Source organism: Mus caroli, unplaced genomic scaffold (genome assembly GCF_978045245.1).
Source record: "Mus caroli unplaced genomic scaffold, Mus_caroli_1 scaffold_7, whole genome shotgun sequence".
Classification (NCBI taxonomy): Eukaryota; Metazoa; Chordata; class Mammalia; order Rodentia; family Muridae; genus Mus; species Mus caroli.
In genome coordinates, this window is record NW_028227262.1 from 66131130 (window position 1) to 66158398 (window position 27269).

The 27269-nt window shown below is 52.7% G+C and overlaps 1 protein-coding gene across 10 annotated transcripts in view; it reads right to left on the reverse strand.

Moving 5' to 3' along the window:
• Positions 1 to 11001: 11001 nt before the first annotated feature.
• The window catches only part of Dctn1 (dynactin subunit 1), a 34132-nt gene continuing 17864 nt past the window's right edge, over positions 11002 to 27269 (reverse strand). For 2 of the 10 annotated variants that reach the window (XM_029478533.2, XM_029478529.2), the window contains exons 5-32: positions 27150 to 27170; positions 24652 to 24669; positions 23317 to 23337; positions 21857 to 22048; positions 21399 to 21596; positions 21029 to 21233; positions 20852 to 20930; positions 20549 to 20708; positions 20338 to 20442; positions 19974 to 20165; positions 19773 to 19889; positions 19414 to 19566; positions 18493 to 18653; positions 18210 to 18378; positions 17339 to 17407; positions 17093 to 17155; positions 16845 to 16994; positions 16520 to 16681; positions 16306 to 16437; positions 15997 to 16122; positions 15430 to 15572; positions 15083 to 15249; positions 13852 to 13866; positions 13561 to 13694; positions 13248 to 13440; positions 12483 to 12562; positions 11865 to 11954; positions 11002 to 11458 (exon numbers count right to left, since the gene is read on the reverse strand). In XM_029478533.2, coding sequence (XP_029334393.1) covers positions 11321 to 11458; positions 11865 to 11954; positions 12483 to 12562; positions 13248 to 13440; positions 13561 to 13694; positions 13852 to 13866; positions 15083 to 15249; positions 15430 to 15572; positions 15997 to 16122; positions 16306 to 16437; positions 16520 to 16681; positions 16845 to 16994; positions 17093 to 17155; positions 17339 to 17407; positions 18210 to 18378; positions 18493 to 18653; positions 19414 to 19566; positions 19773 to 19889; positions 19974 to 20165; positions 20338 to 20442; positions 20549 to 20708; positions 20852 to 20930; positions 21029 to 21233; positions 21399 to 21596; positions 21857 to 22048; positions 23317 to 23337; positions 24652 to 24669; positions 27150 to 27170 — 3453 coding nt within the window. In that variant the 3' untranslated portion in view covers positions 11002 to 11320. The remainder of the gene's footprint in view (positions 11459 to 11864; positions 11955 to 12482; positions 12563 to 13247; positions 13441 to 13560; positions 13695 to 13851; positions 13867 to 15082; positions 15250 to 15429; positions 15573 to 15996; positions 16123 to 16305; positions 16438 to 16519; positions 16682 to 16844; positions 16995 to 17092; positions 17156 to 17338; positions 17408 to 18209; positions 18379 to 18492; positions 18654 to 19413; positions 19567 to 19772; positions 19890 to 19973; positions 20166 to 20337; positions 20443 to 20548; positions 20709 to 20851; positions 20931 to 21028; positions 21234 to 21398; positions 21597 to 21856; positions 22049 to 23316; positions 23338 to 24651; positions 24670 to 27149; positions 27171 to 27269) is intronic. The other 8 variants (XM_029478531.2, XM_029478530.2, XM_029478532.2 and 5 more) reach the window with 8 other exon arrangements.

The following is a 27269-nucleotide window of genomic DNA, read 5'->3' on the forward strand; positions in this document are numbered from 1 at the left end:
CACAAGATCGTCACTTCCCTGGCCCAAGAGTCTGGGATGAAGAGCAACAGTTATGGCTCCAGAGAAAGAACATATAACTAGAGGGAAGGCCCAGGGGCCCACCCCTCACTGGGAAAGCCTGATATCCCACCATATGTATGCACACACTGGTTCTTGCTCCCAGGGAGAGCAATACAGGGAGGAGGGAAATGGCACCAAGCCAGGGCAGCTTCTTTGTTCTGTTATCCTGTTTCTAAGCTGGGGTAGCTAAAGGGTTCTTTAGAAAGTCAGACTGCCCTGTAGCTTGGCACAGGCCTTTGGCAGGAAGCAGTATAAACTCACCTGACCTTGGGTGGGCTTGGGCTTTCCCTCACTCTGCCAAGTCAGAGGCTACAGCCAAGCTACCACTACTCATATCAAATAAACCCTCTACCCTCTCCTCTGTGAAGGAGCGGGCGGCTCCTGGGGCCTCGAATTCAATCCCTTTTAGAGGAGGCTTTTAGACTAGGAACCACCTCCCCTCCCCATTTCCTTGGCTATCCACACAGCCCTCCTCTGTTACTTCACCAATCATTTTTGAACCGAAAAGTCATTGTCTATTTAAATCCTGTGAACGTAATACTGTTTTAAATCTCTTCTCTGTGTCTTCGTTGGTTTATCTAATGATCAAGTCTGGGGGAGGGGGGGGGTGATCACTGCTGCTTAGATTGTCGGAGCACAACAGAGCAGGGACCCCCTAGGAGAACCAACTCCTATGAGACAGAAAATCCTCAGGAAGATGGCAAACCTTCTGCCTCGTTAGTCCTCCTTCTGCCTGGGCTTGAGGAGAACGTTCCAAGTCCCAGGGCTGCCACAGCGCTGCAGACCCAAATGCTGGCCCATAGAGAAAGGGAGTGTACAGGGAAACAGAGAAAGCCTTTGAGGGTCTGAGTTGGGCTCACCTGTGAGCAGCTTACCTGTACAAGGCCCTGGGTTTGATTTCCAACACGCCAAACCCTGTGAGGAAAATCCAGGTATACTCTGAATTTTCTAAGGTTTTTACTGGGTTGGACTTCTTTTGCATTTTAAAGAGTTTATTCTTTAGTGGGGCACACACGGGCCATGGTTCACAAGAAAGAGGATGGAGAACAACTTTTGAGAGTTGGTTCACTATGGTGGTTTGAATATGCTTGGCCCAGGGAGTGGCACTATTAGGAGGTGTGGCCTTGTTGGAGGTAGCGTGTCACTGTGGAGGTGGGCAATGAGACCCTCCTCCTAATCACTTGGGAGAAAGTCTTCTCCTGTTTGCCTTTGTGGAACCCTTCTGATGGCAAACAAGTCATACCTAAGTCTAACTTTTTTAATTTAGAAGCTCAGAGACTATTTAATAGACTCAAAAACAAGAGGGAAAACCGAGATTGAAACACCACTAAAAGCTGAATTCTGGGGCTGGGGATGTAGCTCAGACCTAGTGTGGTTGTCTAGCAAAGCCTTGGATGCCAGCACCACACACACCCCTCAGTGTGCATGCAGGTGCGCACACACGCATGCACACACACACGCTCACACACACGCACACACACACACTCACGCACGCATGCACACACACATACATACACACCATATATACACACACACATGTACTTGCACACACACACATACATACACACCATACACACACACACACACGCACGCACACACATACATACACACCATACATACACACGCACAGACGTTCACACACATACATATACACCATATATACACACACACGTACACACATACATACACACCATACATACACACGCACACACGCTCACACACATACATACACACCATATATATATATATACACACACACACACACGCACACACACACACATACATACACACCATACATACACACACATACACACACACATACATACATACATACCATACATACACACACACACATACATACACACCACACACACATACACACACACACATACATACACACCATACATACACACACACAACATACACACATACACACACACACACATACATACACACACACACACAACACACACACATACACACACACACACACATACATACACACACACACACACACACACACACGCTCACACACACACTGGATGGAAGATACTGGAGACAGAAAGAAGAATAACTCTGCCCCTTTTCTTCCAAAGCCCCTACCACAGGCTGAGTGTCATCAGCCCCTACGTCATGGCTTCCCTTCTCCTTCAGGTAAGAAGCGTGCCTTCTGGTTTAAAGACCTCCCTTTAGAGCAATGGCTCTGCAGATAAAAGCACTTGCCACCAGCTTCAGTTAAACCTTAGTTGAAGCCCTGGAACCCAACTGGTAAAAGGAGAGAACTGACTCCCACAGGTTCTCCTCTGACCTCCAGTTCGATCATGCCACAGCACATAAATTCCTACACTGATATACAGATAAATAGACAAATAAATAAACAAGACAGAAAAGGTCCTTCTGTAGAGTTTTCTCCTCAGTGGACGAGCCATACCCCTGGGGCCGGTGACATCTTGCAATAACTGTGTGGAAACAACTGTTTGTAGTCCCTGGCTGAGCCAACACATAAACCCAACATCTTGGGTGCTCAATACTCTATGGAATCAAAATCAGGATCAACACATCAAAGGCTAAGACTTTCTTAGGTTGAGGTCTACAGTCCAGGAAACCCCTTAGTCCTGGCCATGTGAAGACAGTCACAGCCCCCAAAGCAGCCTCAGGACTTCTAAGAGGATTTCTAGTGAGTTGAAGACCAAACAAATTTAAAAGTAGCATATTGAGAGAGGTGCAGAGAAATCAAAACCACAAGTGTTCACTGACAGTCTTCAAGGCCCTGGCCTATTCTAGGCTGTAAAATGGCTCGGAAGATACTGGGGGAAGGGATGTGATGTGAACAACAGAGTGTCCAAGGAGCGCTTGAGGCTGAGAGAGGAAACCATTTAAATTACAGCCTAAGAGGCGAGGATGCAGGCAGAGGTGGGGAAACATGGCCTGCATCCTCTCGATCTAGAGAGCTGTCCTACAACAGAGCAGTTTCAGGGAAGTAAAGTCTGGGCTGCTATAGCCGTGCTAGAAGAGTAGCTTGCAACCTGTGGGTCGAGACCCGCACAGGGTCACCTTATGATTCATAACAGAAAATTTTACAGTTATGAAGTAGCAATAAAAAATTTGATGGTTGAGGGTCACTACAAGATGAGGAACTGTATTAAAGGGTCTCAGCATTGCGGAGGTTGAGAACCACTGCGCTAGAACATGGCTGTCTGTGAACATCTGCTTAGGAGTCTCGGGTTCCAAAGGAGCAAGGACTGGGACTTTGCACCCAAACAATTAAACTACCCTTGTGGCAGATTGTAGCACAGTACAAAGAGCTATCACCCTGTTATCACCCAGAGTCCATACTTAAATCGTGTGGATATTTATTTGCTTCAGATATTTTCTTTTTCTTTTTTCTCTCCCCTCCCATGCTGTGGAATACAGGGATTTGAAGGGAGCAGACTTGATTGGGGAGGGGATAGGAGGATACGAGGTGGGAGCTTTCCTTTCGGGATGCACAAAAAGATCGGGCCTGGGGTCCGAGGCTTCCCACTGGAGGCAGTGGGGTTGGCGTAGGCGTTGCCCTAGCAGGGACAGCGTTCTTCCTTGAACCCAGTGTTCACTGTGTGTGGGCTGGCACAGTCCCTGTCCCTCACACAAACCCAAGCCACTTCAGCTGTTAACCAACTAGCCCACTGTGAGAGCCTTATCCCTTGATATGCTGTGACAGCCATGAGAGAGTTCCATGTGAGGAAAGAGAAGGGCAGGTGACAGGCAGTCGAGATAGATGACACCTCCATGCCATTACAACTGCCACCCTGTCCCACAGCTACAGGATTCTGGCTCAGCTGACTCTGCTCTTCACTCTGCCCACTTCCCAGGTAACCCCTTCTTCCTTCTGTAACGCTATCAGAGAAGCATTTATCTAATGGGTGGAACCCAATTCACATCTAGAGCTCCCGAGCAAGGGCCTCTGGGAAATAAAGCATTGAGGTTGCTAGAGCTTTGAGAGGAGATAAGAAAGTGGAAGAATTTGGTTTATCAATTTGAACTAAAGTTCTTTAATATTGATTTTTTTCCATTTGGTACTGGACAAATAGCATTTGAATAAGTTGCCTGTTCATATCTATATTTATAATGGTGTGTTTCTTTTGACTATATATAAGAGGGCTTTTATTGTTGCTGAATTTCGAGCCAATACCTCATTATGCAACCCAGGCTAGCCTTAAACTCTTGGTCTCTCCTGAACTGAGCTCACAGCTCAATTAGAAAGGTAAAAAGAATGAGAAGAAAATCCATCCAAAAGGGCATCTCTTTCCCAGATTCACAATGTAGCTGGTTCCCAATGACTGTTGTTTGTCCCATGGAACAGAGGGAGATGGCCTGAAGAGGGACAGACATCCCTAGCACTGTTCAGCACATGACTGAAGTTGGGTCAGAGAATAAGGAATGCTCTAATGTAAACGGCCTGCTTCCAGGACTGTTTCAGAATTTCTGCTTCCCAGATTTCTTCTGTTTTCTTTAAAACAAACAAACAAACAAAATTCTTCCCACCTGTGTCACCTGCCTGTAATCCTAGCACTTGAAAGGCAGAGGCTAGGTTGGAGGCTCTTAAATCCAAGGTCATCCTCACCTATACTGCAAGTTCAAAACCAATCTGGGGCACATGCTGTGTGCTGGGAATCCTGGTCCCCTGGACAGAGCAGCCAGTGTGAATCACACACACACACACACACACACACATACCTGTACACTTTAAATTGTGTCTACATTGCTTATATCTAATACGATACAAATTCACTGCAAATAGTTGTTCCATTCACATTCCCAGCCTAGGGAATGATGCTGTGGGAACGTGATTTTTTTTCCTTGTTTATTTTCAGGGCTTCCGGCCGACTGGGCATCCCATCTTTCCTGACAGCGCGAGGCACAGTTTCCCAGGTCCTGGAGATGATTTACTCTCCCTGCAGTCTGAGCCTAACTAGATCACATAAGGACAAGTTGGTAGATCTGTAATTCTTGGGTTCTGTAGGCCCTGGCATCTGCTCAGGGCCCCTCTCCACATACCTCTTCCTCTCGCCTGTGAGCTGAATCCCACTGGGGCCCCAAACCATTCCACCACCATCACCACCTTGCCCACTGGAGCCCCACCCCACCCCACCACCATCACAACCTTGTCCATTGGGGTCTCCAAGCTACCCCACCATCATTATCACCTTGCCCAGTACAAGCCAACAAAGACCTTTGCAGACTCACCTTCCTGAAATCCACTGCTGATTTCTGTGTCTTGTTCCCAGATGGCCAGTGGCTTTCCAGTCTGTCAAGCCAAGTCAGGACTACTTGAACTGGCTTCCTCATTCTTCCATGCCTTAACACCCCACCTCCTCACCCACTCCTGAAAAGGGCAGACTTAAGCCAAGGGCATTCATACTGCTGGAGTGGGTGTAACTATATAGCCACTCACTAAAGACAATGTGGCAATATTTAATAAAGACACACCAAATAAGCAACTAGTTTCCCTCTTTAGAGAAACTTGGACACATGGTATTGGGGTATGGGAACAAGGAAGTACATTTATGTACACAACACTTTTGGGGTAGACTTTTTTCTTATTTTTATTTAGCATGTGCGGTCTTTTTTTTTTTTTTTTTTTTTTTTTTGGTTTTTTGAGACAGGGTTTCTCTGTATAGCCCTGGCTGTCCTGGAACTCACTTTGTAGACCAGGCTGGCCTCGAACTCAGAAATCCGCCTGCCTCTGCCTCCCGAGTGCTGGGATTAAAGGCGTGCACCACCACGCCCGGCTACGCATTTTTAATTTTAAAAGGAGTGTGACCACCTACTTTCCAAAATAAAGTTAAAACTAAATAAAGTTTTCTACTAAAATCCTGATTTCCAATGTCACCTAATAGGCTAGAGAGATGGCTCAGCAGTTAAAAGCACTTGGTGCTCTCGCAGAAGACCTGGGTGCAGTTCGCAGCATCCACATGGTGGCTCACAGCTATCTGTAATTCCAGTTCCAGGGATCTAATGATCGCCTCTGGCCTCCCTGGGCATCAGGCATGTGGTGTAGACAGACATGCAGAAAACAACCCACGGTTGCTGACACTTGGTTCCAGTGGGGGACACTTACTTTGTCCACATCCTTTAAGGTCCCAGTGACAACGAGGGCATGATGCCACCACAGTTCCTCTGGAGGGCTAATGAGTTGATTTGGTTTCTTTACAGATAGATGAGGGGTTATTTACAGGGCTGTGGGTGCTCCTCCCTGCAATAGGCCATACCTACAAAGCCTTTGCCCAGCAGGGACAAGGCGGGTCTTGTGACCTCTCAGGAGCTGGGGTGAGGGGTGATCAGTGGACAAGCCCAGGTGAGGTAAATCCTTTTGCAAGGGGGAGCAGCTGAACTCCCCAAGAGAGCAGTGGCTTGGCTTGGAGGACAGTCACTCATGTACGTAACACAAATTAAAATTAAAAATTAAAAACAAGTGCATAAGCTGGGTGTGGCAGTCCGGGCCTATAATCGTAGCACCCGGGAGACTGAGGCAGAAAGATAGAATGTCTGAGACCAGCCAGAGCTACACACCAAGGTCCTTCCCTTTTGCCAAACTGTGTAGCTTGAGTTCCAGTGACAGACATGGTGAAGGTAAATGGATATGCAGAAGTCTTCGTTTTTGTTCCCATGAATGTTAACAAATAGCACACATCATTTGCTTGTTTTTAGTGACTGTGAAGATGAATTAAAAGCAGCTTAGATTCATGTTTGATTTCACAATGTACAGGTAAGCCTTGTTCGCTCCGTGAGTACCTGCCAGACTGCCAGTCCTGGACTGACCCCAGGTCAGAAGTGTCTCTTTGGAAGGAGAAACCGGCTGGCGTGTACAGTCTACAGCACCTGGACAAGCCAGTGCTGCAGCTGAGGGGCCCAGCCGGGAATCCTCGGAAGCAGGGGGCTAAGACTCACACTGTAAGAGGGTCTTTGTGGCTGAGTGGACTGTAGCCGCAGCACTGGGGGGAAGTCAGCAGCCGGCAGGGATCATGAAGGGCGGGGAACACTGGATGGTGAATAACAATACAGTTTTCAAGGCGCAGTAAGCCAGCTAAGTGCTGACTGTAAGCCCAACACTCCATTAAACATTTTCCACTACATTCTTAAGTAATAAAAGTGAATACCTATGAGTTCAAGGCCAGCCTGATCTACATAGCAAGTTCCAGGCCTGCCAGAGCTACCTAGTGAGACACGGTCTCAAAAAACAAAACAGCGAACAAACAAAAGCAAACAAGAGCACTAAGTTTAAAATGTAAAAAGATGACCTAAGGAAATATGGGCACTCAGGGACAGTGCCACTGATCTCCTATGACAGACGGAAAAACTGACTAGTGGTTACACAGCAATCCTGCCCCTCATGCTCCACAAACCTCCCTTCATGTTGGGCCTGTGACATTGAACCTAGGAATCTGCTCAAGAAACCTAAAAAGAGAAGGAAGATTCCCAGGGGACAGAGTTAAGAGTCTTCACACCCTGCCTCTGCCCACTGCCAGCCCATCTGTTTGGTTCTAGCACATGGGGGGCTGGAACATGAGTAATTACTGTGCTAGCTGCTCCATCCCTGGTGCAAAGAAGTCAGCCAGGCTTCTCCATCAACACATCTTAGTTCCCACCAGTCACCCCCCACCGACATCTGTCTGGCCATCCGCTCACCACCTAAGACTCCCATGGAGGAACTGGGCTGCTACGGTGCAGGCGAGGGCCTCTGTCACTTTTCTTGCCAGCATAACCTGCTTCTGTCCCTCCGTTCCAGGGATCCTGTCCACCAGGGTATCAGGAAGCTGGAAACTACCAAGTTTTCTCCAGAGCTTACTTGTCTCTGAGCTCTTCTCACTTGACAGAGGACAGGAGGGAGAGATAGGGTCACTTCCATATCCTGTATTACAAAGACCCACTCATGCAGCAGAACCAATATGTACCTGTTCTTACTATCTCCACATGAGCACACTGCTAAGGCTTTCTTGTGTTATCCCCACTGCCCAAACATACTTGAAGGAGTACAAGGCTGACACCAGCTAACTCACATTTTAGTTGCCTCTGGGAGAGAACAGAGGATGATAGAGACACACAGACATCCCAGGTCCCAGAAATGTGGCTAAGTGCCTGAGCAGAGGGGAGCAATGGGATCCATAATGACTGGCTCTGGAGATGAGCTGGAAGACAGTCTTCAGGGAGATAGTTCTCTCGTCTCTGAATAAAGCTCTACTTTAAGATTCAACCAGGCCCTATTCCGTTGCCTGAAGATTACACTTCCGCCCAGACACGTTTCCTAAGTGCCTGGTGGCTGCTTCCCCGGCTGTATGGGGGATGGAGGGTTCTTAGTTCTCAGTTCTGCCCAGGTCTCTGCTCTGTTCTGGTGACTCCTGCCGTCCAGGGCCTGCTTCCCTCATACTATGGAACACAGAGGATACATGGTACTGTGTGCAACCACAGCAAGAGGGAAGAGAGCTAACGCCCTCCAATGAGAGTACGTGAGCTTCCTCTCCATCCAGGTGTGGTGCTTGTCTGTGGACTGTCCAGCGAGGGCTGGGGGGCAGGGAGCCAGATGATTCTCTTAGCCACTATCAGGGAGCACACTCCCAACTCGCTCCAATTTGAACTTCCCTGCTGAGCTCCACACCCAATGGGCCCAAGAGGAACAGACATGAATAGACACCCACCCACCTACCTAACATTCTCACTAGTACCTCAAACCCATGTTCAGAACTCTCACTCTCCTTAACATGGGCCCTTCTCCTGTGACTGGGATGCAGGGGTGGAAGGTGCCCCCCCAAAGTGGGAGGCAGAGGAGTTAACTGACAATAACAGTAGAAATGGATGCAGCACAGGAGGAGTCCATACCACCCTAAACAGGCCTGGAACAAAGGGCCATACCCAAGGAGCCACAGGAATGGTGCTTCCCACAGGTGACACGAGAGAACGCTCTCAGAGACAGCAAGAGACACAGAGAGAGACAGAGACAGAGAGAGGAGACTAGGAGACAAATGGTTTCTCTCCTCCATAGGGAGAGGACCAAGAGCACAGGGGAGTATGAGAGCCCCAGGGGTTCACTAAGCTGGGACACTGGGCACATATGGAAGGCAGACCCACAAGAGACTGGAGAAGTGGGCAGAATCTAGCAGTGTATGGTCTTGTGAATTTCATTTTATTTCAGGATTTGAAGCAACACTAGCTTGCCTTTTAGATGCATCCACCTGGCACTGGTGTGCAGAACCGGTTGAAGATAGGCAGGGGATAGCAGGTGAAAAATGTACTACTGCTGGCATTCCCTCACAAATAGCTACATGCGGTTAGAAGGCATTTAAAAAACGGACAGACTCAGGGGCTGAGAAGATGGCTCAGTTGGTGAAGTGAGAGACAGGTGCGGTGGGTGGTGTGAGTTTGTAATCTATCTGGGCTTTCTGGCCAGCCATAACCCCACAATCGACAAGCCCACAGGTCTAGTGAAGCAGTGAAGTTATGCTCTGGCCTGTGTGTGTGTCTCTCTCTCACACACACACACATGCACACACTTAGAACACTGGACATATTGAATCTTGAGATCCTGTAGGGCATTCACAGGGAGGTAGCCAGTAAGTCACAGAATGGACACTCATCTTCTCAAAGTATCACAGAGATTGTTTAATCATCGTTACTTGGTTTTGGGTTTTTTTTTTTTTTTTTTTTTGAAACAGGGTCTTGCTGTGTAGCCCTGGCTGACCTAGAACTTCCTATGTAGTCCATACTAGCCCTGAACTCACAGACACCTGCCTGCTCCTGCCTCCTGAGTGCTGGAATTAAAGGTGTGTGTCATTAAGTTGCTGAGTTCTGACCCTCAGTATCTTGACCAGCAGTCAGAGGCAGGTCAGTCATCTGGGAGAAAGGACAGGAATGTGCCGCAACGTCAGGGGTGGCCTGTGGTTTTCTTAGCACCAGAGAAGCCAAAGTTGGAGAGATGAGGTGGAGACTATCAGCTACCAAGACAGCAATCCCACAGGATGGGGAATATAGCTCAACAAGAGAGTAATTACCTACCATTCGTAAGGACCTGGGTTCAAATCCTAGGAATACTACATACAAAGCAACCTTGCCATTAGTTTTGTGGTAACCAAGCCCTACATCCCAGGGTTCCCTGGTACACAGCAAGTTAATCTTAGCATCTAAAATGGCATTAGCCATGCACTATCCTTTAGAGTGCTGAGGAATGTCACCCAACGCTCTCTTTCCAGAACTCAACAAGGCAGGCTAGAGACAGAGTATCCAAATCCCACCAACTGTTGACCTTCCTAGAGGGTGTTCCGACTGCACGTGCGGCCCTGCTCTCTCCTCGTGTTCCGACTGCACGTGTGGCCCTGCTCTCTCCTCATCTGCTTCTCCTCTAGCCAGGCCCACTCCTGAGGACAGGCCTAGCCCAGCTGGACCTGACCCTTGCCTGTCTTTCTTCACGTGGGCAGTAAGGGAGACATGAGGAGCTGGCCAGCAAAGCCCTGGCTAACTCTGAAACTGGACAACGCTGCTCACAGCCCCGCCCCCAGACTCACTCCTGGAAGTTTTTCAACAGGTCCAAATCAAGACCAGAAATCCCAAGAATTCACAGCAGCAGCTCCCGTGACACTGATTGGATGGAGTGAGCTTTAGCACGAGCTTTGTCACCATTTCTTACTGCTCTGCTGCCTCAGTTTCCCTGAGCCCCTAGCCTGATGGGAAGACGATGGCTAATGCATCAGAAAGCCAGCGCCAGATGAGTTTCCAGTCTCTGCCCTCCAAGCTTCCCACATGGACCTTGAGTGCCACCAGGCTCCCTTTCCCCTCTGCTCAGAGCAGCTCAGCGCACACAGAGGGTGCAGCACCTCCCCAGCCCCGAGCAGGCCATCCAGCCTCGCCGGGCACGTGCGGTTTCTTCAGCAGTCCACCTCTGCCCGTCCCTCTCAGAGCCACAGACAGCAGTGAAGCACAAATTGCTTTAATCAAGGGGTGAAGTCCTCAGTCAGGGAGACCTCACTCAATCTTTAGTGGAGGGGTGTCGGCCCCCTCCAATGCCCTGAGGCCCCTCAGGAAAGAGGGAGCAGATAACAGCAAATACGGAAGAGGCCGGGGTGGACAGGCAAACCCAGGTTACAGAAGCAGCAGGACCCTGACCAGACCAGATGCAGCTGAACCACTCAGGAGGTTAGCGTGTGGTTCAGCCTGGGAGTGGCTGAGGTGGCTGTGCACTGGGCAGTGGTACCAGGGGGACCGTACCACAGGGAAGGCAGGGAAGGAGTGCTTAGGAGATGAGGCGACTGTGAAGTTGGTGCAGCTGCTCCTGGGTCAGCACCAGGCGGTGTCGCTGTCCTAGGCCTGCCGCGCATGAAAAGGTCACTTTGCCCATGTAGACTGTGTCATCTTGCTGCTCTTCCTTGGCCTTGTGTTGGGAAGAACAAGAGGACCACGGGTTAAGGGCTCACTTGATTATAGGCACTGAGGGTCCTTGAGTACTGTACTGTGGCAACCCCTGGGAAACTGAGGCTTCACGTTCTGATACCACAGTAACACTTCCCAAATGGGAACAAGGGGAGTCCAACAAGGTAACCAAGTCCCTCCTGGTGTGAGGGTCAGGGCAGGTGATACCTATGTGCTAGAATAGCCCAGTCTCTAAGTGCTGGAAGCACTTTTGGTTCTGTGCAAGTAAGACTTGGCCCTGCCAGGTAAAGCAGGGTGAGGCTGCTGGGCCTGAGACTCCAGGGGCCTCTTCAACCCCAAGAGGAAGGGGAGAGGCCACAGGAGCACCCAGCATGGCCCCGCCATCTCCCAGGCTGCCCCCTCCTTACCCTGAGGAAGGCAGATGAAGGGAAAGTGGCAAAGTCGGTGGGCACAGTGGCTCCAGGGCGCTGAGTCACTGTCTCCTTGAGGACCTCATCCTGGGGAGGAGGGGGAGGGAGGAAGGGGAGGCAGGGCTCACTTAGGGGATCCAGGTGGCAGCTCAACACCTGAACTTCCCGCAACACTAGCTCCAGAAGAACATGGCTTTCTTTCACTACACACGGCCCCATCCAGCATCTGTCCTTCCTGTATACACCTTCATTCTTTAGGGCCTAACTTGGTGTCTACGGCTTCTAGGAAGCCACTGGCAAATATTTTGTCCTTGAATTATTTCAGCTGACAGAAACTGCAGCCAGACATCCCACAGAGCTGCTTGGTCAGCCAGCACTGGTGGCTCACTGGCCTAAAGATGACAACAGTCACACACTTTGTTGACTGAATTTATCAATCGGCTCCTAAGCAAGGATCCCCCTTCTCTCCCACCTGCACTCCAGTGTGCCACAGAGCACGGAGCAGGTCCAGAGACCAACCCACAGGTGCCTGGCTCCCCCAAGGGCAATCCCAGGGCCTGGCTCCCCAAGGGCAATCTGAGGGCGCTCAGTGTGGGAGGGCGGCATGGGACTGACCTTGAGCTTCTCAATGGTGTCACTCAGGGACTTGAGCTGGGCCACTTGTTCCATAAGCTGAGCTGACGGGCTCTTGGCAGCTGTGAAGAGGGAGAGTCGCTGAGGACACTGAGGTCCACCTGAGCAGCTGAACTGCATGGTCAGAAGTGTGGGTACTGGACCCACATACCACAGGCACTTCAGAGAGAAAGAGTGAACTGGCTCTGGTGAAGAGGCTTAGAACCCCAGCCACTCAGAGACTGAGAGAGGAGAATCACAAGTTCAAGGCCCACCTGGGCAACTTACTGAGACCTTGTCTCGAAAACAAAACAAAAAAAAACATTAAAAAATAAATAAAATTGCCAGGTATAGTGGTGCACGCCTTTGATCCCAGCACTCAGGGAGGCAGATTGCCAGGTATAGTGGTGCACGCCTTTGATCCCAGCACTCAGGGAGGCAGAGGCGGGCAGATCTCTGAGTTCGAGGATGGCCTGGTCTACAGAGCAAGTTCCAGGGCAGCCAGGGCCACACAGAGAAACCCTGTCTCAAACAATAACAAAACAAAAAAAATTTTTAAAGTAAAAAGCCTTGTAGGCTTGAGGCCCTCAGCTCAACGCCCAATATCAGAAGAAAGAAAGGAAAAAAGAGGAGAGACAGGAAAGAGAGAGCAGGGAGAGACTGTGCACAAGAATCAGGGAAACTGCATTCTGAAGCCACTGGACTCTGCTAGGAGGAGCCCTGAGGACAGGACGGCAGTGGCCATCTTCTCAGGAGCAGAGCACATACCTGGGCTGCTCCGAGTGATATCCACCACGTGGGTGTGGGTACTCAGCTGGTTTAGTTTCTCCAGGAGCTGGCTGGTCTTGCGGTACAGTGCCCCAGCCACTAGGTTACCACCGGGGCCCTCATGGGGTGGGAGGGAAAGCTTTGCAACATGCAGAGGGGGCAGAGCTGCCAAGGACGCCTTCATCTGGGCTCCCTGTCAGAGGTGGGAGGGAACAGAGGGAGCCGTTAAGAGGCTCCGGTGACCTTCAATGACCTACCATCACTGGGTAGGCATGCTCTGAGCTCAGGCCCCACACCCCCATGAGTGCCTTACTCTGAGGATGCTGTTCTCATGCTGGAGCTGAGAGATGTGTAGCCTCATAGCAGAGATCTGCTGAAGCAGCAGTGGGGAGTCCTTCACCAGCCCCGGGCCTGGCAAGGCGCCCGGAGCCTGTCCAGGAGCGCCCCCTGTGAACAGCATGTGCAATGTCATCATCCTTGGGAGAGCAGGGTTAAAAACTGGGCTCTTCACTTCTCCCTCCCCTCCCCCACCTCCACTTCGGATGCTGTCCCCAGTCCCAGTGCCCAGTAGCTTTGGTAAGCCCTAGCTGGGGCAGGCCTCTACCTCGCTGTTGTTCCTCTGGAGAGCCCAGGAGGGAGCAGAAAAGAGAGAGAGCGATTAGACAACGAGGGGACACTGGACAAAGCAGAGGGACTCTGGGCACAACACGCAGAAGACCCTTCTTCTCACCACCAAAACCTCCCAAAACCCCACCTCTGACTTTGGCGGGGTGAGCAGACGTGTGAAGGAGAGCAACGGTGGGTGAGGCCGTGAGGCCGGCACACTCTGAGAGAATGACAGAATCAGTGAACACAGGAAGCACGGGGTGAGGCTGCTCCTGCCTCCCGTTTCATCTCCAGGAAAGGCATGGGAACCACTCCAGAGGCTACGTGTACCTCTGCACCAAATGCTCCGGCTGGAGAGCCTGGCAAGAAGGGGCAAGCACTGCCTTGCTCCTCAGGCCCCCGGCTCTGAGGTAAGCGCCTCCCTTGTTTGATGGGGTGTTTCACTAATTCAGAAGCAGAATTTGTTTAAGAGCCTTACTAAAACAGCACAAAATGGTGAATCAAGAGATTCCCCTCAAAGCATGTGGAGCTGTCTGTACTGTGGGAGTACACTGTCACACAGGCACTTGGTCGCCGTCCTGAATCAAGTCGGATCTATGACAAGGCCTCTGATAAGGGCAAGTCCTCAGGTGAGATGAGCAGTGAGGAAAGGCCAGAGGCCCTGGTGGTTTAAGCTGTGGGGCTAGGAGACTGTTCTCTGGAGTGAAAATGTTAAGCACATATTGAAAGGGGGTGGGGCAGGGGGCAGAAACAAACCAGAGCAGTGGGAACCGAGAGGCAGCAGGGGCTGGGAACCAGCCTGGAAGGCACAACACTCCACATACGGCTCTCTGACCTCATTAAGAACCTAAGAAGAGGTCAGAACAGAAGTGGAGCACACACACTGAGGGCCATCAGAAACTGGCTTCACTCACACAAGGCTGGCACTCCAGCAGTGTGGCCGGACCTTTCCTGAATACGGCTGAGCTAGAAAAGCCAGATGGCAGAGCCTAACTCAGTCATCTTCTGACTACTGACACAGTCTTGATGGTGTGTTACTTTACACAAGGGTTTGTGAACGCATCGTCATGGAAAATAAAACCCTGGTGAAACGGGCAGCGTGAAACTGGGACAAGCATGTTCCTGGCTGAACACCTAGGGTACAGGCACCTGAAGTCAAACTGAGGCCAGACGAGAGGCCAGTCAAGTCAGTATCCTCTGGGCCACTGCCACCTGGCCACCATACTCACCACCAGCGATGCCAGAGACCAGGGTAGCAATGCCTGACGGAGGGGGGCCCCGGAGCCCCTCAATTGTGCGCTTGGACTGGCTGTTCAGGCGCTGCTTGAGCTCTGCCTTCTCTGCCTCCAGCTGGTCGATGTCAGCCTGGAGCGCGTCCATTGTCTCCTCAAAGTCTCTGTGGAAGAGAGCAGGGGTTCAGGCACGTCCTGAGGGCAGGCCTCAGAGGCAACCTGAGACACAGGTGGAGCAGAGAAGGGTAGGAAAGGAATAGTCACACAAAAGGAGTCCCTCACAACAGACAGCTGCAGGGGAGGAGAGGAGGGGAGAGGACTCAGGGCCCCAGGATGGTGCTCACTTCTCCTTCTTCCGCAGCAGGGTCTGAGTCTCCTCCAGCCGTGTCTGAACTTTCTCGATTCGCTCGTCTGCATCCTTGGCAGCGCTGTCCAACTTCTTCTCCAGGAGGCTGAGCCGCACGTTGGCCTCACTCAGCTCCTCTCCCTAGATGGGGGACCCTTCAGTTCCTCAACGTCATCCCCAGAGCCGCAGGACCCGGTTAGGCTGTGGGGGTGGAGCTCCCTCCCGATGACCCCTAGTTGCAGGCAGGTCCTACCTCCTTCCTCAGATTGCACGTTCCTTCATCCTCACACCCAGTACTCAACACCGCCCAAGTCCCACCACACTAGCCAGCCTTTACCTTAACTGTTTTAATTAATTCATGTTATGTGTAGTTTTGTCTGCATGTATGTATGTGTACCGTATGTGTTCCTGGTGCCCTCAAAGGCCAGGAGAGGGCACTGGGTCCCCTAGGACTAGAATTATAGATGGTCATGAGCCACCACGTGGGTGCTGGGAATCAAACCAGGGTCCCCTGAAGAGCAGCTATTGCTCTTAATCACTGATCCATCTCTCCAGCCCTCCACACCTTAATCTTGAGTGACTTCTTTAACTCCTTGATAACTGTCTCTCGATCCTCAAGTTTCAAACCCAGACCTTCAGCATCTGTGATCTCTGCACGCAGGGCTGCAGCCCGAAGTTCAACTGGAGGAGGCTAAAAGACAGAGTGGGTCAGAGGGTTGGAGGCAGGGGAAGGAGACCACTCCAGTCACAGGAAAATCACCCTGGCTTCTAGGCAGAATGCCCCTCCCTCCAGCCTCCCCACTCTCCACAAGCAGGGCAGCTCTGTTAAGTTGAACCCCTACAGGCCACTGGGTCCCCAGAAACATCCACCTACCTTGCTCGGGGGTCGCTCTGCGTCATACTCGCCTTCTTGCATGGCTGTGGCCAGCTTGTTCATCGTGCTGATGAGGATGGTGCATGACTGGCGTAGACACTCATAGGGGCTGCTGGAGGGGCTCCCGTAGATCTGCAACAGCCAAGAGCAGGTATGAAAAGCTGACAAGAGCCACTGCCTCCCCAGACCCCACAGCCCAAGGTTCCAGGCCAACCTGCTCGCTTGCTTTGAAGGCCAGCTCCTCCAGTGCAGCCACGGGCAGCCCCTCATTCTCTGCCAAGGGGGCAATAAGCTGGGCGGCTGCAGCTGCCACCTCCTGCAGAACAGCTACCACCCATGTCAAGTGCTTCCTGCAGTCGAGGAGTGTGTCGGATACCTGTGTGATAGGTTGGGGTCAAGAGCCCATCCTGGTCCGCCATCATAGTTCCTAGCTTCCTAATTCAATCCCCCCGCCAGATCCGGATCTTAATGTGCTAGGCGCCCCCCACCCCCACCCCATTTCTGCTCAGCTTCCTCCCCTCACAGTTTCCGCCCTAAACCTGTGAGCCAAAGGCCAGCGCTGCTGGGATCCCAGGAGCATCAGTCCCCGGCATCCGCCTTCGGATCTTCTTGCAGAACTGACGGATGTCACTGCATGATGTTTCCAGGTCTCGGAGAAGAAGGGCAATATCTGTGGCCTCCTGTCCACCCTACACAGGAGAAGGGAACAGACACGCCACCATTAGCACTGGGGGAAAGAAAGGAGAAGGGATAAGGAAGAACTCCTGAGGTCCAGATGTGCCCTCACCTGCAAGAAGGCACGCAGCCGCCCCACCTCCACGCCCATGCAGTCCAGGGCACTCTGGGTGAACTATAGGGAAAGAAACGTGAGGTCTTAGCTCCTCATGAGAGCTCGTTCACCCATCCTCATCCCCAGGGTCCCCATCTCCTATGACTGTCACATGCACATAGGTCCTCTGCTCTCACAGACCTCCCAGTCTGATTTCCTTCCCTCATCTCTACAGACGCTTAGTCACTGATCTAGACACGTCACCTTGATGTGGTCAGCCAGCTGCATGGTGGAGTCCTCGGGTTGTTCAGCGAGGTGGATGCTGTACAGATGCTGAGGAGGAACAACACAGAGGCAGCCTTCAGTCTATGGAGGGCAAGGGCTGGGGGACCGCCCTCTTCCCAAACTAGAGTTTGAGTCCTGGACGCTGTGGTCTTCAGAGGTACAAAACTTTCCAAAAGCTCTAGGCAGTGACATCACATGTCAAGTTCACATCAGACAAACAAGCACTGGGACTGGTGGTGCAGGCCCATAATCCTGTCGCTGGGGAGGCTAAGACAAGAGCATCAGGAGTTCAAGGCCAGCCTGAGCTAGCTACAGTGAGATGCTGTCTTATAAAAGCGGCCAATGATAGCTCAGCGGTAAAGACACTTGCTCCCAAGTTCAAACCTCAAGACCCATAGGATGGGAAGAAAGAGTCAAATGGCTCACATTGTACTCTGATCCTTACATGTACACTGTGCCACACAATACACACACATACATACACGCACACTCACATACACTGCACACACAACTTTTTTTTAATCCAGGCATGATGGCTTAGACCTATTATCTCGACACTTGGGACAAGGCAGGAGGATCACGAGTTCAAGGTTATCTTCAGCTACACAGAAAGCTTAAGGCCAGCCTGGGTTCCATGAGACCCGGTTTCTAAAGAACAAAACAGAAAAAATCATACCACGCCCCTCCAACAACAACAAACCAACCCCAAACAACAATAAAAACAAAACCAGAGCAAACTGGTCTCAGAAAGCCAACCAAGGCCACACGGCCACACTTGACAGGTACGTATCCCCTGCTGCCCTGCCGCCTCCCCCCCACCCCACCCCACCCCCGAACCCTGGCCCCAGACCTGGTAGTACTTGATGGCCTTGGTGAGGGGCTCCACGTTGACAGTCTCATCCAGCTGGTCCTTGTGCAGCAGCTCAATGAGGAAATCTAAGGAGCGCTCATGGGCGCTCATCTCGGGGTACAGGCTGCCGACCTTCTTATACACGTCCACACTGCACTGAGAGAGGGCACTGAGGACCAGAAAAAGAGCTCTGTGAGGGCACCGTCTCCAGGCAGTTACCTCAGCTCCAGTGAATCTGGAGCCCCAGCCCAGGGTGCAAGGGAGGGGACGTGGTGCCTCTTACTGCTCATAGCGGTGCAGCGTGGCCTGCAGCAGACTCAGCGAGTACACCAGCCCAGCAGCAAAGCTCAGCTGCTCCCCGGCAGCTCCCCGAAGCCCAGGCCGCTCCGAACAGTTCTCGCTCAGGTCAAATTTCTCCTGGGCCTGTTTCCGAATGAGCTCTGCCTGCAGGAAGAAGACCAGGGTCCTGGGACTGGGCGTAGAGGACAAAGAACACAGGAACAGGAACCCAGGACACAGCTGAACGACCATGTGGAGGGGATGAACACACGCGGAGGAAGAGCAGACATGGCTCTCAGCCTGGGGAGGCAGGAGGCTCACGGCAGAGCAGGGTCGTAACTGCCTAGATTCCCCAGCACGTATCCTTTAGCACCCAAGGAGACTCTACTCTAGCTTCAATGTTTCTCCTTTAGGAACCTCTACCCCTCAGCTGAAGTAGTCTGCAACTGCCAGGACTCCTTGTCCTCCCTGGACAGCTTCTCCTACCTGGGGGACTGGTTTCAGACTTCTCCTATAAACACTGACAGGAGATGTTGGAGTGCCTCATGTGAAATGCTCAGGAGCTGTGTGTAACCTATGTGTATAGGCCTTTACACGTTAAATCACCTCTGGGCTACTGATGATACCTAAGACAAGCTAAGTGACAGCAAGACTATGCTGGATGGCTTGTAGAACAGGGAGAGAAAAGCTGTCCATGCGCAAGGTTTTCCTGCAAACATTTCTGCTCTGCAGTTGATGGAACGCAGACACAGAGCTCTGGAACGCGGCGGCTGGCTCTGTGTTCACTGAGCCCCTACAGAGTGAGAGTACCTAGGCTATCTCGTAAGCTGTAAGCTGTGTGGGCAGCCTGTGCCTGCTGCCTTCCCCTAACGTCATCAATACCTTGGCTCACAGCACACTGAATTTCTTGACTGACTGGCCATACCTTGCAAATAAGTCGGGGCATGAGCAGCAGCACCAGGACACAGTCGTGGTCTCCACCTGGCCGAAGGAAGCTGTCAGGCATAAAGGCTGTCAGCAGGGACATGTGCCGGTTGGCCTGGGCAACTTCCATCTGTCTCAACTCCATCTCAATGGCCTGCAAGGACGGAGAAGGGCTTCAGTCCGGGTGCAAAGCTGCAGAACCACCAGGCCCCTTGTCTGTAGGGTAAGCCCAGGTCAGGATTCTTCCACAATTACCACCCAAAGCACCCTAGGGCCAGAAGCCCACCCCAAGTTAGCCCACAGCTACCCCCTCCTCCCCTGGACTAACACCCCTGACTTCAAGGTGCCCATTTTTCCAACCTTGGCATGAGCCTTGGTCTCAGCAAACTTGATTTTGAAATCAAAAGTCTCTGGCGGCGGCTGCTGCTGCCTCTCTACAGACGCTTCCTGCTGGTTTGTCAGCTCCCGGTTGACATCCTGAGAGCAGACAGTGAAGCACAGTTGGTCCTGGGAACCCCAGGGTTACCTTGAGCAGAGAGAGACCAGGATGGAGGCAGGCACCTGTAGGTGGGCAGTCAACTGGCGGTACTTCTTGATGGTCTGCTGGTAGTCGGCAACTGTCTCCTGGGCGGCTTCCACTCGCTTCTGCGCTTCCCTCACTCGGGCGCCCGCCATGTCCAGCTGCTCTCGGAGCTCCAGCTCCGTCTCCCGTGCGTTCTCCTGCAGCTCATCGTTCATCTCATTCATGGCTTCCTGGATGGCACAGAGTGGGGAAGAGCACACAGGCAGGTCAGCATGGCAGGGCCAGATGGTCCCCTTACCACAGTCCCTGCTCAAAGGACAGGGCGTGATGTCAAGTTCTCAGAAGGCCCCTTCCAAATAGTCTCCATCAGGGTGAGAAGTCGGGGGTCTGCTCTCTTCTTACCAAGTCCCCCACAGTCTCCCGTAACTCCCGCACTTTCTCCTCTAGATTCAGGTTCCGGTCGGTCAGCATCTCCACCATCTCCTCGGCTCCCAGAGCGGCGTCCACCTGTGCCAAGGCAAAGGGACAGGGCAAAGAGCTGCCGTGAGGGCCCAGCAGAAGGAGGGGCCAGCGGAAGCGCCTCGCCACCGGGGTGGGTGAGGTGTGCTCACACCTGCTCTTTGAGCTCATCGATGGTACTCTCTGCCTGGCTCAGCTCCTCCTGAAGACGCTCGCGCTGCTGCCGCACAACCTCCAGCTCCTGGTTCTTCTTTTCCATGAGTTTCTGCAGCTTCACGTGTTCCTGCTTCTCTGAAGAAGAGAGGTCTCGCATCCTACGCAGAAGTGGAAGGAGCAACGGAAGGGGTCAAAGAGAAGACAGAGATGGCAGAAAGCATGTGTCGGTCGGTCAGTCCGTCACAAGGTAGTGAGTGCCCTGGCACCGGAGGCAGCAGGAAAGGGACAGCGGCAAGCCTACCTCACCAGGGCGTCCTTCAGGCGGGCATTCTGCTCCTCCAGCTGCTTGAGCTGGTAGCTTGATGCAGCTCCATCGGAGCCTGTAAGAGCAACAATGTGTCCACGCCGGGCCCACTGCACCAGCTGGCCCCGCCAGCTTTCCCCTTACCTTTCTCTTACCTGCCAGCTGGCCCCTTACCTTTCTCTTCGATTTCAGCCTTGAGAATCTCCAGGTCCGTGGTGAGCTCGTCTACCCTTTCCTTCAGTGCCTCCACCTCTTGCTGCAGAGACTCAGCACGCTCTTCGGCCATCTCCTTGTCCAGAGTGGCCATCTCGATAGCGTCGGCTGTGTCGGCCATCTCCTCCATGTAGCGTTCCTTTGCCTCTAGTGCCTCCTTGGCTTCCTGGAGGTTAGAAATGCATGGAGCAGGCGCAGAGCGACTCCCACACTGCCCTTTCTTCCCGGGCATCCTATATCCCAGCCTAGTTCCCAGTCCCCTCATTTGGGTCCTTCTACCTCCCCGGCGCCCGCTTCACCAGAGGTGCAGCGTCAGTCACCCGAGGCTCACCTTCCGAGCCTCCTTGAGGCGCCGCTGCAGGTCTGCCTGCTGCTCCTGCATTTTGCTCTTCCATTCCTGCACCTGCTCCAGCTGGATCTTGTGCTTCTCCAGCTCTTTCAGCTTTGCTTTGTCTTCTGAGCGTTTTAGGCGCAGGGTCTCCAGCTTCTCCTCCAGGTCCCGTACCTGAGCCCTCAGCCCTTCCTCTTCCTGCCAAGAGAAGGTCCCACGGTTTGTGCACAGCTCCCGCCCCACCCTAACAAAACTGAGCTGAAGCAAAGATAAGACTGTATAAAAGCATTTCCCTAGACCAAGAACCAAGAGCAAGTGGTACAAGAACATCTGAGAGGAAGCCGAGGCGGGCACGAGATGCGACAGAGAGGACAGGGAAACCTCACTCTTTCTGATTCCAGTCCTAGGTCTTCCCTAACTCTAGGCAGGGTGCAGAGATGCCTGGACTCTGTTCTTACCTTAGAGGGAGAAGGAAGTGGGGGTGCTGCTCCAGGAGAGGTGAGGGCCGGTGTGGGGATGATGGGTGCTGCCAGTGGAGTCTGAGCTGGGGTGCTGGGCTCACTGCTGCTCAGTTCCCCGGCTGATGCTGAGCCAGAGGGGCCAAGGGAGCTACTGGGCCCAGCCACCCCAGTGCTGGCTGGGCGAGTAGGCTGGTGAGAGGCATGAGGAGGCCACAGAGAAAACAGAAGCCGGGAGTGTGGGAGGGAGAGGGGGAGCAGGGGAAGGAGGCAGAGGAGAGAAAGACAGAGAGGGGATATAAAAGCACAGTGGTGGGGGGGACGGGGACAATGACAGAGTCGAAAAGTAGCAGTGACAAAGGACAGTCGAGAAAAAGAAGAGAGGATGGGAGACATAAGATTATAAGGTTCCTCCCTTGGCACTGTGTCCACATTCCTCCCCACGCTGCTCTAACCTTCAAAACAGGCTCTCCCTCCCCAGGACTCCCCTCTGGGGCCCACTTGTGATCACTCTAGCAATTTCTTACTACTCCCATTCCCATCACGCTGGGTGTATGCCCAACTCCCCCAGCAGACAGAAGCACAGAACAGATTAGAGACTGTTCTCAATTGTCCAGTTCTCAAAGAGGGCGGGCGGGGCCAAAAGGGTGGAGTCAGGCTTGCTCTCCTGGTAAGCCTCCCCAGTCTTCACTCCACTGGATCTTATAGGTTACTGGGCTGAGATGGAAACCCATACAGACTACCCTCCAAGCAAGGTAAGTAGAGTCAGAGCCGACCCCTTACCTCCTCCTCCAGGACAAAGCTCTAACTAAGTAACAGTATCCAGGCCCGTGTTGAAGCTGGGAGGGGTGAGGTGGGGGCATGGGGGGATGGTGGTGGCCAGCTTTCAGGAAGCCACAAACCCTGGGGTAGACAGTGCTGCCCCTGCAACGTTGAACCCCAGACTACCCACAAATGCTCCCCCCAACCCTCGCCCCTGCAGGCAATCAGAGCACTCACTTCTTATAATCTCACCCTTCCGAGCTGATCAAAGCCTGTCTTGATTGGCCGTAACCCCCTCACTGCTCTTTCACACCCAATCTACTGGCTAAGATGGCCTCTTAAGCATTAGAAACTGTCCGGCCTGGAGAGACGCCTCAGAAGAGCACTGGCCGCTCTTCCAGAGGACCCAGGTTTCATTCCCAGCACTCACACGGCAAAATATCTGACACCTTCTCTTGGCCTCTGGGGGCACACATATGACAAACATCCATGCAGGCAACACTCATACACATTTAAAAAAAAAGAGAGAGAATTAGAAATCACTTCCCCAGGAGTCCGGTTAGCAGCCTCAAGCTCCTCCTCTTCTCCCTGGTTCACTGCAACCAACACTCACTTCCTAGCATGCATGCCCACATACATGCACACGCCTGAACTATCTGTGCACTCGGCAGTGGCTTACAGAGACCGCTTGTTCTCACCTTGGGCCGTCGAGTTGTGGTCTGGACAGGCAACAGGAGCCAGAAGAGGAGGAGTCAGGAAAGAGAGGGTCATGGCAGGAGGACAGAGGTAGCAATGAGAGCAGAAGCAGCAATAGACAAGGCTAGCCCACCACCCCTGTCCCACTGCCTCCCAAGGGGATGGCCTGTACCTGCTCCAGGCTCGCATCTCCCGCTGCCCTGTTCCCCCCTCGTGTCTACCTAACCCTTGGAGGCTTCACTCCCCGAGGCCTCTTCAGCTCCTACAAGTCTGGTCCCTAGGCTAAGCCACAGGAGACCAAAGGCAGCAGCTGGCAAGAAGGCCTCCAGAGAGCATCCTTCTGTGAACAATCTCTGCCACTCTTGGCTTGGGGCCCCACCCAGCCACCTCTCCCAAGGACTTTCCCAAGTCAGCCTCTTCCTTCAAGTGCTAGACTCTAGAGAGGACACCCTAGGACCCGGCCCACTGACAGGAGTGCAGACACCCAGAAAGTGAAGCTCAGACCACTAAGAAAGAACAGGGTTGATCCCCTCCCTCAGCCTCCTTCAGGTCCAGGCCTTGCAGCAGGCTCCCTCCCTAAGGCAGAGGGCTCAGGTGTCAGTTCTATGAATACTGCATTAGGAAAAGCCCACAGCTCAGCAAAGTAACCCTCCCAGCTGGAGGAGTGGGGGTGGGCAGCAACCCTTAGGAACCACTCTCCCCCAAGCCACCCAGGAGTGGCTGAGGGGCAATTAGCTCCAACTCCCAGAGGCTTGCTGCCTCTGCCTGACTCTCTAGCAAGTCAAGATTCAGCTTGAGCTCTGTTTTCTGCAGACACTGAGTCCAAGATGGCCAACCTCCACTCTCTGCTCAAGACTAATTCACCACAGCTGTGGATCAAAAACTATTCTAGGGTCCACATCCTGTCCCAGTAAACTCCCTAGCACAGACTCTGGGGAAGCGGGATGCTGGGAGAACAAGCATAAGTCAGTCCAGCAAAGGTTGGTAAGTAGGCCTGCTTCGTGCACTGAGGCAGCTGGCTGCCTCAGGCTGGACCCCAGTAAACCCTCCCAACCCTGACTGCAGTAGGGACTGCCTGAAGCCCACGCCTGTGGGGCCACTGAGTAAATGGCCTGGTACAGACTCAATCAGAGTCAAAGCAAGTAGATCAAGGAACATAAATGTCCAGGGTGGGGCACAGTAGTGACACACACCTCTCCCTACCCCCTCCCCTTCATCCTTACCCTCCTCCCCCTGCCAGGTAGACTGATGAAGTCAATCAGCCCCCACCCCCACCCCAGCAGCCTGCTTCCATTGCCCTGGCAACCCAGCAGCAGGACCAGAGCAAGCAAGAGTACCTTTCGGGCTGTCGGTGCCTGTCTCATCATTGCAGAAAACCACAGAAAGCAAGGAGAGGAAAGAGAGGGAGGTACAGAGGAGGGCAGACAAACACAGGGAGGAAAGACAGACGAAGGGAGGGAGGGAGGGAGAGGCGGCGGAGACAGGAGATTAGTGCATCAAATCCCAACAATGCAGCCTTAGCTTCCGGACAGGCAAAGGCGGCTGCAGCGACACAGGCCGTGGCAGGTGCACAGCAGGCCAGCGGGCGATTGCGAGCTCCAGCAGGCTCCGGAGCCTTGCCTGGCCCGGGTCGTCAGCTTTAAGCTGATGGCTGTCTCAGTGGCCGCAGCAGCAGCAGCTCCACCTGACGTCATGCACCCACCCTCCTCAGCTCCATGGGGGTGGAGCTACCAGCCCTAGGTCACCTAGCAACCACCCAGAACCGGATGGCTCCGCCTTCTCCGGATGGTACTAAGTCCTGCGCAAAGCTGTCCGTCCTCTCCGTCCCATCACCACCGCACTCCTCTTCTCCTCTACCTCCAAGACACTGCTCCAAAAAGCTGGGCCAGGGACCACTGCAGAAATGGCCCAGGGAATTTGTGGACAGGGACAGAGGGCCTGCCGGCTCCATCAATCTATCTCATAGTTATACTCTGGCCCCTGAAAAGCCGATCAAGTCCACTTGTCTTGCACACACTGGTGAAACCCTTAGGCTTCTTATCAGGAACACAATCAGAGCACCGCTCCAGCTCCGAAGAACACACAGTGATTAGGGAACCTTGGGAAATGACATGGGCACCAGCAACCGCTATAATATCAGTGTTGGGCTCTTCCCTCACCTCTCCAAGCTGGAGAGATGAAAGTCTATGTCTAAATGGCTTTCTAGAAAGAGTAGGTATTTTTTGAGACACCTACGTTCTCCCCTGACTCTCTCTCAAAACACTGGTTTTGGGGGGCTAATGGCCCAGAGGTTAAGAGCCTTGGCTGCTTTTATGCAGGACTGTTTCAATTCCAAGTACCTACTTGGTGACTCACAACCATCTTGTAACTCCAGTCCCAGAGGGATCCATCACCTCCTCTGGCCTCCACAGGCACAGTTCAGATATAGTACACTAACATACATGCACACAAAACACTCACACATAAATATACATACACTGGGTTTTGTTCTGGACCTAGCTGTTCTGGCTAAATGATTTGCTTGGATTGAACCACCAGGGGGTAAGACTGGAGAAAGCAGGGAACACTTCTTAGCACAAGCAGTTGAGGCCCGGCTTACACTTCACTAGGACATGGGCATTGCTTAGACCGCCACTGGGGGGGTCATGTCAGCCTGCAGCCAGGACTCTTCCAGCTCACACTGCAGCCTATGCTCTTCTCTATGTAGGGATCTGAGGTGAAACTGGAGCACCAACCACAATGCAGTACTCAAGGGATGAAGCCAGTCCTCATGTGTCTGGAATGTGCCCAGCTCTCTCTGCAGCACCATCTGCCTTAGAATCCCATTCCTACCCGGACCCAGGACCCAGGATCAAAAACAAGTCCTAGCATGTGGCTTCTGCCATGGTAAGACTTCCAAGTCTTTTCAATGCCCACACAGAGCTGAAAGGCGGTTTTCTTTCCCCCTCCCACAGTCCCAATCCAGAAGTTCCCCATGCAACATCAGGAAGGCCCGAGACAGGCTGGCAACAAAGGGCTCACAGTACTGCACACACAGCTCAGACAGGCACATGCAGGGCAGAAAGAACTTGTGGGGAGGCCCAAGGCAAGGCTGGTGTGAGGAAGTCATGGCAGCGATCTAAGTGTTTAAAAGCCCCTGGTGAGGAGCTGGGCATGATGGTGCCCATCTGTAATCCCTGCACTAAGAAGGTGAGGCAGGAAGACTGCCACAGGGTCTAGGTTAGCCTGCTCTATATAGTGAATTCCAGACTAGCCTGAGCTACAAAGTGAGACCCTCTCAAAAGACCTAAAGAAAAGTCTGTGGAAGAGGGAGTGGAACGGGCAAGATCCTGAAAGGGGAGTGTGTGCCCACAGGCACACACTCGTCGAGGGGAGCAGCGAAAGCCACTGGGCAGAGCAAGGTGGGCACCTACGGCAGTACTGACTCAACGGCAGGCAGGCAGGCACTGCTCTGGCCCTTCCTTACACAACCATTCTACCACACTTCTCAGCTCTAGTCCTCCAGGATGCCCTCCCTCCACACCAAGCCTGGCTACCTGAGAAAGCGCTGCAAACCAGCTGCAGCTGTGATTGCTGTCAAGCGCCTGCAGTTTCTAACTGGGGGTCTAGAGCACTGAAAACTGGCTCTAATGAGTGCTGCTTTGGCTTGGTCCCTGAACCTGATGGCCTCGTTTTCCTCAAGGTGATCCAGAAGACAAACTGCCATTTCCTCTGGCCATCTCAGCCCAGTGGTTACACACACATGCATGTGGCAGTTGGAGTTGGGGGCATGCAAGAGAGTGGGAGGGGCTCACAGCCCACCCATCGACCCAGACACAAACAGTAAACACACCACCTTCTTAGGCTTCAGTCCCCGCTGCGTGAGGAGCAGGAAAGGTCAGAGTTAGAGAACAGACTGTCTGGCCTGACAGACATCCTGTGCAGAAGTGTTAACATCAGCTCAGGTGAATACATG